Consider the following 12651-nt stretch of genomic DNA (forward strand, 5'->3'; position numbering starts at 1 on the left):
CAGCAATGATGATTGCATTGGAAGGAAGGGGGAGAGTTTGACAGGGCCTGCAGATGGCACAGAACCTGGTGCAAATGTAAACTCCCTAACATCGGGAGCTTCCTTGAGAAGTCAACTTCTTTTAGTCTATCAGACCACTGTAAATAGATGGGAATTTGTTCTTGCACTCCCACCTCCAATGCTTGTAGGAATGTCTGTGTGCCTATGAATGGGGAGATACCCATGTTCCAGTCTTCATGTAGTAGAAGGAATACCTGAGGATGCAGTTCCATTGTAAGCCTCTCTACTGTTTGCAAAGCACTTGTATGTAATGTGTTGGATACTCACAATAATCCTGCAAGCCGATGCTGGGCTCCCTATTTTATGGGTGTAGAAATTGAGGCTGAGCAGTTTAAGTAGCAGAGTTGGGAACAGGGCAAGCTGTGCTGCTTGCTTTGTAATCAAGCCCTGTCACCACCAGGTGATGTCTTTCTTAGTTGGCTTGATTCTTTTCCACTGTTGACCCTGGGCCCCACCCATGTTTACAGACCTCTCAGTTTTCCCAGGCTGACTTATCTGGAGGCCAAGGGTGAGCTCAGAGGAAGGTGGAAAGTCCAGGCCTTGGGGAGGAACTCTGAGGGAGGTGAGGATGAATTGGCTCATCCACCCTCATCCTTTTCACTGTCCTGTCTTCTCCCTGCCTATTCATACCCCATCAGGGTCTGGTTGTACATAAAGCAGAGCAGGGCTCCCACAGCAACTGGGGAGTCACAGGCCCATGCCAGGGCTAGAGCATCATCATATCAGCAGGGCAGCACTGGAGCCACAGATACCATGTGAGTCCTGGAGCCTTCTGAGAGTCTGGCTGCTAGCAGGTACATTGCTGTTTCTCAGCTGAACTGTGAAAGCAACCCAAGTATCATTTGAGTTGTCCAGGTCTGAACTGTTCTTTGGCATTTAACTCAATCAGAATCTTGCAAGATCTGCTGGGATCTCCAGGAAGCCTGAGGAGCTCTTGGCTCTGAGTGTTCCTTCAGCAAATTGGGGAATGGTGAGAAGTAACACATCTCTGGCAGAAAAGTAGGGAAGTGGGTTTGATATCATTTAAAAAATCGTATGGTTACAGTCTCGGTAGGGTTCCTGAACTGTGAAGACTTTGGGTGAATCAACACAAGGCCCATGGTCACCCGTGTGAACAGAGCCTCGGAAGTTGTGTGTGTGCTGGGACAGCTGTGATCTTTTTCTGGGCTTCTGTCTTGGCTCAGAAGAAGGAAGAGTTGGCTGAGATGTTTCTAGTAGGCTTCTTTGGTGCTTGACCTGGTCAATCCTGGCTGGGCAGACCAGGGGCCTCAGTTCCTTCTCAGCCTTTCCCAAATCTTTCCCTCTGTCTCCAGCCTTTTCTTCCCAGAGGTGAGAGCTGGAGAACCTGAGGATGAGGGTCCTCTTAGAAGGCACCTGAGTCAGCAGGAATTCTTGTCTGAAAGCCCTGGAAACTAACGCAGGCTGGGGTGGGCTGAAAGGTGCTTCTTGGAAGGAAAGCTCACAGAGTCGATGGGATGCTAGAAAATGCAGCCCAGAGGTCGGCAGGGGCCAGACAAGAAGGATACACAGCAAATAATCCTCAGCTGTTCCCACCTGTTTTAGTTATTTCCTCGAGTGCCAAGGCTCTGAGTGACTCTGTGTGTGTGTGTGTGTGTGTCTGTGTGTGTGTGTGTATGAGGGGTGAGGGGGAGATGAAGGGAGCATCTAATTGGGCAAGCCTGGGTCACAAGTCTACAACTTTTGCATCCAAGGGCTTGGTTGAGGGAATATTTGGCCTCTAGCTGCTTGCAGTAGGAGGCTGGGCCCTGCCTCCCACCAGGATTCCCCTAAGGTGGAAAAAGTGTTCAGTACCAGGTGGTGATGAAAATGACAACCGTGTACTACTGCATCCTTAAGAGATATTCTTCGATAGTGTCAGAGGGTTTGAGGCACCTCAAAACTACTCTGCTAAACCCCAGCAATCTCTCTCCACCAAATTCCTGAAATTGGGAAATGGAAATATGGTCAAGGAGAGCAGAACACAAAAGCTTTCCTGCTAGAGCCAGAATCTTTGGGGTTTTTGGAGCCATGAGTATCATCAGAAAGGCATGCTTCTAAGCCCTACTGAGAGCCCTGGGCCTGAGACCCTAAGTCCTGGGATCAAACGCCCCTGTCACCTCCAAGGTGCACCTTGGATAGGTCATTCCTCTCTGAGCTTTAGCTTCCACACCTACAAATGTGGGGCTAATTGGGCTTTTGAGACAATGAATGTGAACATGCTTGTACTTCTGAAGTACAGGTTGAGCATCCTTAATCCAAACATCTGAAATCCAAAATGCTCCAAAATCCAAAACGCTCCAAAATCCAAAACTTTTGAACACTGACATAATACTCAAAGGAAGTGCTCATTGGAGCGTTTTGGATTTTGAGTTTTTGGACTAGAGATGCTGAATCAGTAAGTATATAATGCAAATAATCCAAAATCCTCCAAATCTCAAATGTGAAATACTTCTGGTCCAAAGCATTTCTGATAAGAGAGACACGATCTGTATTCTCTCACCGTGAGGCCCTCTTATTAGTGTGAACCACAGCCAATGCACAGGACTGTTCAGCCATGTCTGGGTAACCAGGAGCCCTGTCTGTCCATAAATGCACTGACACTCAAGGCTGTGAATTTTGCCTTCAGCTCAGTGAACAGAAACTGAAATCATTCCTAGAGACACTGTAATTCAAGCTCTAGCCCAGTCTGTTAAAGGACCTCTGATATCCCTGGTGCTCAGAAAGGTGACTTGTGTGTTTGACTGAAGGCTTAGGGGACCTCTGGAAGCCAGTCTCAGCTCTGCCATTAACTCTGACCATGTCACTTCACCTTTTGGGGCCTCATGTTCTTCAACTCTATTATGAGGAGAGAGGATCCCAGCATGTAATGAGTGCATGATCTTAATTATCCACATTAGTGCAAAGAAGCCGTGGGGTGTATGATTTGAGAACCCTCACTTGACTTGGGGGATGCACCAAATTGTTTGGGGGAATAGCAGGGAGTAGAGATATCAGATGTTCTTTTGTAGCTTTTTTCTTTTAAATGGTATTTTTAAAAAATGAATTCCCCCAGCTATCGCATTACTGAGTATATACCTAGAGGAATATAAAGCATTCTACGATAAAGGCATATGCATGTGAATGTGCACTGCAGCACTATTCACAATAGCAAAGACATGGAATCAACCTAAATACCCATCAGTGACAGATTGGATAAAGAAAATGTGGTACATATACACCACGGAATACTATGCAGCCACAAAAAGAGCGAGATCATGTTTTTTTCGGGGAAAATGGATGGAGCGGGAAGCTATTATCCTTAGCAAACTAACACAGGAACAGAAAACCAAATACTGCAAGTTCTCATTTGTAAGTGGGAGCTAAATAATAAGAACTTATGAACACAAAGAAGGACACAACAGACACTGGGATTTACTTGAGGAGGGAGGGTGGGAGGAGGGAGTGGAGCAGAAAAGATGATTACTGGGTACTGAGCTTAATACCTGGGTAATGGAATAATCTATAAAACAAACCCCCATGACACGTGTTTACCTGTGTAAGAAACCTTCACATGTACCCCCAAACCTAAAATAAAAGTTTCATAAAACCATGAAAGGAGAGAGAGCCTAGGTGGAGGGGAAACCTGGCCTCAGAATAGCCAAGCGGAAGTTTGCATGCCAACCACCAAACTATGACTCGACTTTGGTCTAAACATAAGAGAAAAACACACCTCTTAGATTTATACTCAGAACAGTTTAGAGAGCTTTTTTCCCCCCGCTAAACAACTCCCAAAGTTTAGCCAATGATTCTCAAACTTTAATGTGCATAAGCCTCTGGAGAGCTTATGAAAATGCAGATTTTCAGGCTCTGTCCTTAAACATTCTGATGTAGAAGGTCTGGAATAAGCCCAGAATCTGCTTTGTTAGAACAGCTAGTCTTGGCCCAGACCACTTTTTGAGTAGCAAGCATTAGATTCTACAGTGTCCCAGAAAACGCTGACAAGCGACATGGGCAGGAGGTGAGTCCCACTGTAATTATGGTCAATTGTCATCTCTCTGGCCTCAGATTTCTTGCACATTTAGCCTTGGACTGGATGAATGCTACAGCCTCTTTGGGCTCTGTCTCCAAGGCTGTGGTATAGTCAAATCTCCCGGCCTGGCCAAAGCTGTTCTCCCCAACTCAAGGTTTACACTGAATTTCTAAAAGGGAAAGCCCTGAAGCGGGCTGCCTTACCGGAATCACTTGCAAACTGAGCAGAAATTTCTCATCTTCTGCCTTCAAATTTGGTGGCGTGACAGCAATTGTGATGCAGATGACAACATTGGTGCCTTCCATTGGCTCTTGCACAGAAAAGTTGAATTGAGCATCATTCCGAGGTCCTCCTGCATCAGACAGAGCTGTTACTAGAGCTCAGCTTCACTACTGGGAATCCCGGGCGGGACCACGTCCAGTGCAGAGAGCTCTGTGGGGTTGTGTTGTGAACTCTGGATTGGAGACCTAAGGCCTGGGTCCTAATCCTCACAGTTACTACTTGAGATCCAAGTTTATTTTCTAAACCTTGGCTTCCTCCTCTTAAACACAGGAAAGGTTGTATAGTCCCTACTGTGTGAAAAATGTTTCTTCAACTGTAAAGTCAAAGTCTATTTTATAATGGTAAGTGAAATTCCAGAGTTCCCAGCTACATGTGAGCTAACGCATTAGTGGTAACCATCAGAGCCTTGAAATGGCGTGAACCACCCAAGCACAACTAGAGACAGGAAAATAGGCAGAGAGATGGCAATTGCTGTACTCTTCTAACCAAGCATGCTTATCAAAGCCAGAACAAGAGAGAGCGAGCTAATGTGAAAACCATTAGATTCAAATACATGGAAGAATGAAGATAAGTCAAGATAGAGATGAACTGATACACATCAGAAGATTGGACTGACAATGGGGGAGCTCTGCAAGGGAGTGGGGAGGCGTAGAGGACCATCACAGCATGGACGTGCCGTGAGGACTGGATAAGACGGTGCATTAAAATGCAGGTGCTCGATCACTGGCTCCCTTTTCTTTTTCCATTGTAAGGTATTACTAAAAATGGCCCTGATGTACAGGTTTTGTTAGTTCATTGATAAACACTGTATCCAGGGGAGAGGGCCTTGGCCCTATAATCAGAGAGATATAGCTCAGAAAGAGGAATCAGTAAATTTGCTGCCCAAGAGTGACTCAGCAGCTCTTGAGGTTCTGCCCAAGACCTTCTGGTGACAAGGTTCTCTGAGCAGCAGTTCTGTAGATCACTAGAGCCTGGAGGTCAAAAAGAGGGACACCCTGGGGTATGGGCTCATTCAAACAAACCATCTCGACAGGCAGGTGCCCAGAGGAAGGGATGCATACACATCCCTGGGTGTAAACACACAACAAACACACTCACACACACAAATGCATTGTTTACGCAGCCTCTTTTATCAAGGATGTATAAGCACACTCTGGTTCCTCTTCACAGGGAGCTGTTTCACTCATCAATGCCACAAACAGGGAATGGGAGGTACAGGGAGGGAATATGACTTTCCCAAGACCATGATCAACAAGATTCATCTCAGGGGAGCTCAAAGATGGGCTCAGAGGCACCTATCTGTGGGACTTCAGCAGGGACACACCTGCCAAGACAGGGCAGGGATAATCTCCCTTGTGTCTGGGTGGTGCTCTCTAGGCTCAAGGACAGACAGGTATGACTAATTCCACAGCTGAGTGTTGGGGAGGCTGAGGACAGGGTGACCAATTATGTTTCCAACATCACAAGGCCAGTATGTGGCAAAGACAAGGGTCCAACCTAGGCCCCAACTATTTTCCTGTGTTCTTTCTGCAGCCCTCCCCCTTGTCCTGGATGTTTACTGGAGGGTGGTGAGCCTGCTCTCCTCCCAGGAAGCGGGAGGGGGTTAGTGGAAGGATAGTGGCACAGCATGGAGGGCTGTGGGAGAATCACATCAGCGATTCTCCTGCTTGGCCCCTACAAGCAATCATTTTACTTGGAGGAGCAGTCACAGTCTCTTCATGCTGACAAAGTCCCCTCCTTTCAGCTTCAGGCTCATGGCCCAGAATCAAGGGCCAGAGAGAGCTGAAGCTATGGAAGGGCTGGGCTGGGGCAGCCAGCTTCCACCTGGGCAGTGTGACCACCCGTGTCATCATTACCTGCAGTGTTTCCTAGAATCACTTGCTTCCTAAACATTATTTGGGACCATCCTTCGTGGAGTGTGTTTCCATGATCCAGGGTAATTGGAATTTGGCTACATATAAACATGGAGACGAATCTCTGTTGGAAATCTTGACATGACATCCTGTTAAAAACAGATATACATCACTCAGTGACTAGTGGTTGTGTCCCCAGGGTGGGGGTTCCTATGACTTTACAGCATAGCCACTGTCCTGCCCAGAGACCAATGTCTGAACCTGGCTCATTCACCATCAAGCACCCTTCTGTGTTTTTAGTCCTTCTGCTCCAGTGGCTGGGAGAGCAAGGACACAGTCAAGTTCTGGGGTCTGCCTGTCACCAGGCAGAAGCTTTATCATTAACTGCCATCTCCTTAACGCATTGATCCAATGGTGAACCCTTTCATGGTCAGCGGGATGACTGCCAGTCTCTCTCTGCTCTGGGTTCTCTAAGCTGCTAGGAAAATCGTTTTTACCCTAGGCTGTTTTGCCAAATTTATTGTTGAGGTCTTTATCAGCCTACAGTTGGATTCCACACCTAAAATCCCATCTCCTACTGTGATTAAACCAGAGACACTGGGAAAGATTTCCTTCTAATCTATATTTGTCCCTCTGATTCTTAATTATTTAGACCCATGCTCCTTTCCACACATGCTAATTTTCATTGAAATACATCACTCAGTAAAACAGACAACCCTCTGAGGAATATACATGTCATGCTCTGAGATGTGAGCATATGGTCAAGAATGTGTTCTCAAAACATCTAGTCCTGCGTGACTTCTGGGTGATGAAGCCAATGTCTCACCCAGAGCTACAGAGTCTGCATCCTGCTGCTGTTTTTGAGGTCACACTAGAGGAAACTGGGGAGCTCGAGGGTCCCAGCAAGATGGTACAGAAGATACGGGCATGACAACCATGCGTCCTAGCTTCCAGGAAATCACAGATTTCAAGCCTTTGGTGCCAATATTCTCTTTTACTATTAAAATGTCCTGGAAAGTTCAGCATTTCATAACTGAAATAACTTTCCCACCAAGAGGGAGCCTACAATAATTTTTCATCCAAAGCTTTTGTGTCTTGGTAGAGAAAATAGGCTCCCTCTAAACAGGTCTCTGCAAAGCTATTTTCCATCTTCATAAATGTTTAGGGAAAAGGGTAGTGATTGAAGACTTGGGCAATAGTTAAAGATTTAAAACACCGTTATATAAGAAGGGTAAATACCAAAACTCTCCATCTTCCTGTTTCTTATATAGCTGGTTTTTCCGCAGGTCACGGGTTTCCTCCCACTCCTGAGACCTGAACATGGACAAACAAACCACAGGGTGAGATTTTCCAGTGCATTTTTTCTCAACCATGTATGGGTCAACAGGGACCCTCTGTACATGCCACCATTAGTTCCTGGGGAGCACATGGCAAGTGTCATTCCACTTAGGACAGAACCTAGTTATTCTCTACCTGTTGATGACTTCCAAACATCTGTCCCCAGCCTGGTCTTCTTTCCTGAGGTCTAGATGGATTTATGTTGCAGTTCATCCCACATCTCCAATAGAGTCCCATAGTGACCTCAAATCAACCTGTCCCTGACCGTACCCATCCTCTGCCACCTCCTATTGCCTGAGCGAGAACATGAGGAGTCCCTCTCTCACACCCACACATCCAAACAATCATCAAATAGCATTCATTAATTGATCCTACCTCTTAAACCCCTCTCACAGCTAGGCACTTATTTCCATCCCTCCTGCTGTTACCCCAGTTCAGGCTCCCTGCCCTTCCCTCTGGATGTCCACCTGGTCTCCCTGAACTCAGTTCTGCCCACTTTCCCATCCGTTCCCCACACTGCCATTGAAATGATCTTTCTAAAATGTAAACTTGATTATATTATTTCCCTGCTTAAAACATATCAGTGGTTCCATATTATTCTCGAGGTAAAGTTCACACTCCTTAAAGAGAACCTTGGCCTCTGCCACCCTCTCTGATGTTACCAGTTTCTTGCTTCCTCACCTTACCTCCACTCTTGAATTCTATTCTCCAGCAATAGTGTCTTCATTTCCTTAAAACACCCCCTGCACCCCCAACTTTCACCCTGATGCTCGCTGCACCTGGCGCCCTCTTCCTCCTCTCAGTTCTGTAACCTGCCCTTACTCATCTTTCCTCTTAAAGGGCATTGCCTCTGGGAAGCCCTGCTTGGCCCCCAACTGCCCTCTGTTCTAGGTCTTTTGAGCTTCCATAGTCCGCTGTGTTACTGTTACTTTGTGTATTGGTTGCTATGTCTCACTAGACTCCCAGAGCCATGAGATTGCTGAGCCTGGCTGGCCATCCTATCATCGCAGGTGTTTCGCCCATGCCTTGGCATGTATTAGGTGGGTGCAAAAGTAATTGCATGCCTAATAGCACACAGTGATTTTTTGTTTGTTTAATTAATTAATGCTGCCCACTTCGTTGGAATGATATGTTCCAGAAGCCAGTCCTTGGGTCTCTGGCGAGGAAGAGACCCTCACAAGCAGAAGGCAGCAGCTGCCCCTTCTTCAGCCCACTCCTTAGAGGGGAGGCATGCTTGTAGGCAATGGGTTTCAGGGGCACAAAAGCTCAATGAGACCTTTCTCATGGATGAGGTTGCATGGGGAGCCTGGGTCCCCTCTGTGCTAGGACAGCAAGGCAGGAGCCACCACTCAGGCTTCCGGTTGCAGGCTAAAGCAGTCAGATGTGGTATTGTAAAATGGCAATTTTATAATTAAGTGATAATTACATTTTCTGCAGTGTGTAAGGGAGAATAATTGTAGTGTAAATCAATACGCTATCGATTCATGCAAGTTTGCCTTTAAGTGTGTGCGACTGAAATTTCAATTATGGCTGAGATTAGACCATCTGGTTCTCTCCATCCGTCTTCATTCCTAAAAAGTAGGGAAGAAATCAACCACCTGCTTGGAGACAGTGATTATGCAGTCCCCGTCACTTCCTTCCAGCCTGGTTTCTGGTGCAAAGTGGTGACCCTCAGCAGTCAGCTGAGGATACAATACGTGATCCGACAGAGCAGGTGCTGCTAGATCCATCTCCCCCAGTCCCTGCTCTGCACACATCACGGCCATGTTCAAAAGCCTTCATTTATGCCCATGCCTGTAGGGGATAAATCCAGACTTCTGGCATCAGGCTGTCTGGTGTTGGCTCCCAGCACTCTCTCTCTCAGTTTTCTCTGCTTCAGGCCGGTTTGTTGGCCCTGAACAGACTATCGATGTTCCCAGAGGGGTGCCATAGCCTATGCGTCCCCCTCCTATCTAGTGATCTCTTCTGAAGTGAGTCATACTTCCTCCGCCACAAGGCCAACTCAAGTTCGGTCCCATCCATGAAGCTTTCCCTGAACATGCCAGCTCATGGGACGCTGCTCTCCCCCAAACCCTGGTGTCCCCGGTTGCCTTGACTGGTCATTTGATATTTAGCATGGGAAACGGGCAAAATATCAATTGCGAATATAGTGCCTCTTCTTCTACCCTAGGGAATCTGTCATTGTCATTTGCTTTCCCTCTACTTCTATCCCAACAGGCAGCCTCAAATCAGGGACGCTGGCTGATCCTGTCACACTCTGGGCCATATTTGGCAACTTGGAGTAATGACTGGGAAGGAGAACTGGAAAAGGACAGAGGTTATTAGGATTTATGTTGGAAAGGGCAAAGGATATACCTGGGAAGGAAGAAAGAATAGAGGCGAGAGAGGAGAAACTGGGGGGATTTGACTGCCCGATTCTCCCAGGGGCGTCTGAGGTCACAGTTAGGTTTATTCTAGGAATTCATTGTGCTGTTTCCTCCCATCTTCCATCTCTGCTTACCTCGCCCTCCATCCCAATCATACTTTCATCCCACACTGGCTGAGTGCCCAAGGGTGCCAAGGTCATGGGAGATTGGAGCGGTCCTGCCACAGCTTAGCCTGGGGCATCAGGTCTAGAACTGGCTGGCTCTGCATTCGCCTCCAGAACGCACCGTCCTCACTGTATTGATTTCACTGTGTGCTGGGCCTGTTCTTGTTTGTCTGAACGGACTGCACTTCCTTTCAGATTAAGTTCCCCACCCCCAGCCCCACTGGTGAGGATGCAGCAGCTGCTGTGTCACCACACTTTTCATGGATGGACATAGACCCCTGGAGGAGTGCGACTGGGCTGAGCCTCGCTGGCTGCCCAGAGGAGCAAGTAACCTGTTCCGGCCCCTCTGTCCTCTCAGGACCACTGTCTCCTTCACAGTCAGCAAGGGGCTGAGGGCCTAGGGGTCCACTCCTCTGGCAGCTGGGAAATGCCAGCCCAGTTCCCTGGGGAAAGCACTGACCACACAGCTGGGCCCCCATGGGATGTCTTAGCTCCTGTCCCTCCTGATTTAAGTGTGGAGAGGCGCAGCTTTATCATTTATATCCCAGGCACCGAGTACTCATAGGCATCCGGAGCAGCAGGGCAAGACTGGAGAGCTGAGTAGATTGGACAAAAACATCATCCAGATCTTTGCATCACTTTCCCCAACTGCCCCCAGTTATGACGCCTTTTCCACCCTGATGATGTGACATGCTCAGGATCAGAATCCCATGGGTCCCTCCAAGGGAGGCAGTTCCTTCTCTCCATCTCTGTCTTGCCAAGTCGGGGCTTGGCTCCTGCCTGCCCTGCCTCCCGCCTCTTTTACCAATTCTAGGCATGTGCATTCCCTGCTGTGGACTGTAACCTTCTGGAGGGTGGGCACTGGGTCTTGTCATCCGTATACACCTCACAGCACCCGCTTAACACAGTGCACTTAGTACAGGGTGTACACAGTAGGTGCCTCATAGTTGCTTGGCAGATGGCATCACAGGAGCGTGCAATGGACCGATAACCACGTGTAGGTGTGAGCTGGACAGGCCTGCAGTGAGATGCACAGTGGCTAGACAACCCCTGCTCTCATGGGCAGGAGGCTCTACCAACACCAAACGCTCTGTGAAGGATGGAGAGAGGTTTCCTGAAGCCATACCCATCACTCCAGCGCCCTCTCCATTCAGTCTCGCCCCAGCCCCAGGGGTTCCACAGGGAGATAATTTCTTCCCAGCCCCTTCTGTATTGAATCTGTAAAGAAAACAGAAAGAAAACTGTCAGTGCTCTACAGCAAAAGTCAGCAGAAAGGGGGACGAATGCAGCTGCTTTTTACCTCCAAGGACCAATTTAACTTCTGACCTCATTTGGCTGCAACCAGAAAAAATTGAAAGGGGAAAAAAAATCAATGTCTCTCTACTGCCTGCACGGCGTTGGAAGGAGATAGACGAGGAAAGGCCCCTCATTCCGCTCAGCCCCTCGCAAGGGCAGATGCAACTTTATCATTCCCTAAGACTGCATCCCAGAACCTGAGTGAGTTGAGATTTAATAGCAGATAAACAGCAGGGGATGTTGCTTCGGGCTGCAGAGGACAACTTTATGGGTCCTCAGCCTCCTCCAAGCCCTATCATGGATGGCATCTCTGTTCCACAGACACAGCCTCATTCTCTGCCAGCAGCCCAGTGGGAACTATGGAGCAGTCTCAACAGCACTGTCGTGAGTGAGGAGGGTAGAGGAGGCAGATTTGAGCAAGACTGAGATGGCCTGTGAACCAAGTTAGCCGGGGCTAGCCTTCCTCATCCTGCATCCCGGAGCTGATGAGATACCTCGGTCTGAGAGAAGATGGCCAACAATGGCCTGAACTTTCCCTGCTTCCCTCCCTCCTTCCCTCCCTCCCTCCCTCCCTCCCTCCCTCCCTTCCTTCCTTTCTTCCTTCCTTCTTTCCTTGCTTCCTTCCTTCCTCCCTTCCTTCCTCCCTCTCTCCCTCCTTTACTCCTTCCCTTTCCTTTCCTCCCTCCCTCCCTTCCTCCCCTTTCCTTCTTCCCTCCCTTCCTTCCTTCTTTCCCTTTCTCCCTCCCTCCTTCCTTCACACCCTTCCACCCTTCCTTCCTTCTTTCCCTTTCTCCCTCTCTTCTTCCTTCACTTCCTTACTACCCTCCTTCTTTCCCTTACTCCCTCTAGTCTTCCCTTCTTTCTTTCCTTCCTTTTCCTCCCTTCCTCCCTTTCTTTCTTCCCTCCTTCTGTTTCTTTCCGTTCTCCCTCCCTTGCTCCTATTCTTTTTCCCTTCCCTGCTCCTATTTTTCCCTCCTTCCCTCCCTCCCTCTCTCCTTCCCTCCCTGCCTCTCTTCCTTCCTTCTTTCCTTCCTTCCTTCCTTCCTTCCTTCCTTCCTTTCCTTTTCTCTCTCCCTCCCTTCTTCTCTTCCTCCGTCTGTCTCTTCCTTCCTCTCTCTTCCCCTTCCTTATCTTGTTTCCTCCCTCTCTCATTTTTCTCCTCCCTCCGTCCCTCCCTTCCTTCTTTACCCTCTGCCTTCCCTCATCTCTCCCTCCCTCCTTTCCTCCTTCCTTTCTTCTCTCCTTGCCCCCTGTCTGGGGTAACTCATCCTCACCACACTTCA

The 12651-nt window shown here is 48.2% G+C and overlaps 1 protein-coding gene across 1 annotated transcript in view; it reads right to left on the reverse strand.

Moving 5' to 3' along the window:
* Positions 1–12651, reverse strand: part of CAPN13 (calpain 13) — an 86972-nt gene that overhangs the window by 24487 nt on the left and 49834 nt on the right. The window contains exons 8-11 of the mRNA XM_010384427.2: positions 11199–11290; positions 7444–7518; positions 6208–6353; positions 4273–4421 (exon numbers count right to left, since the gene is read on the reverse strand). Of these exons, the coding sequence (XP_010382729.2) occupies positions 4273–4421; positions 6208–6353; positions 7444–7518; positions 11199–11290 (462 nt within the window). The remainder of the gene's footprint in view (positions 1–4272; positions 4422–6207; positions 6354–7443; positions 7519–11198; positions 11291–12651) is intronic.

The sequence above is a fragment of the Rhinopithecus roxellana genome, chromosome 17 (genome assembly GCF_007565055.1).
Source record: "Rhinopithecus roxellana isolate Shanxi Qingling chromosome 17, ASM756505v1, whole genome shotgun sequence".
Taxonomy (NCBI): Eukaryota; Metazoa; Chordata; class Mammalia; order Primates; family Cercopithecidae; genus Rhinopithecus; species Rhinopithecus roxellana.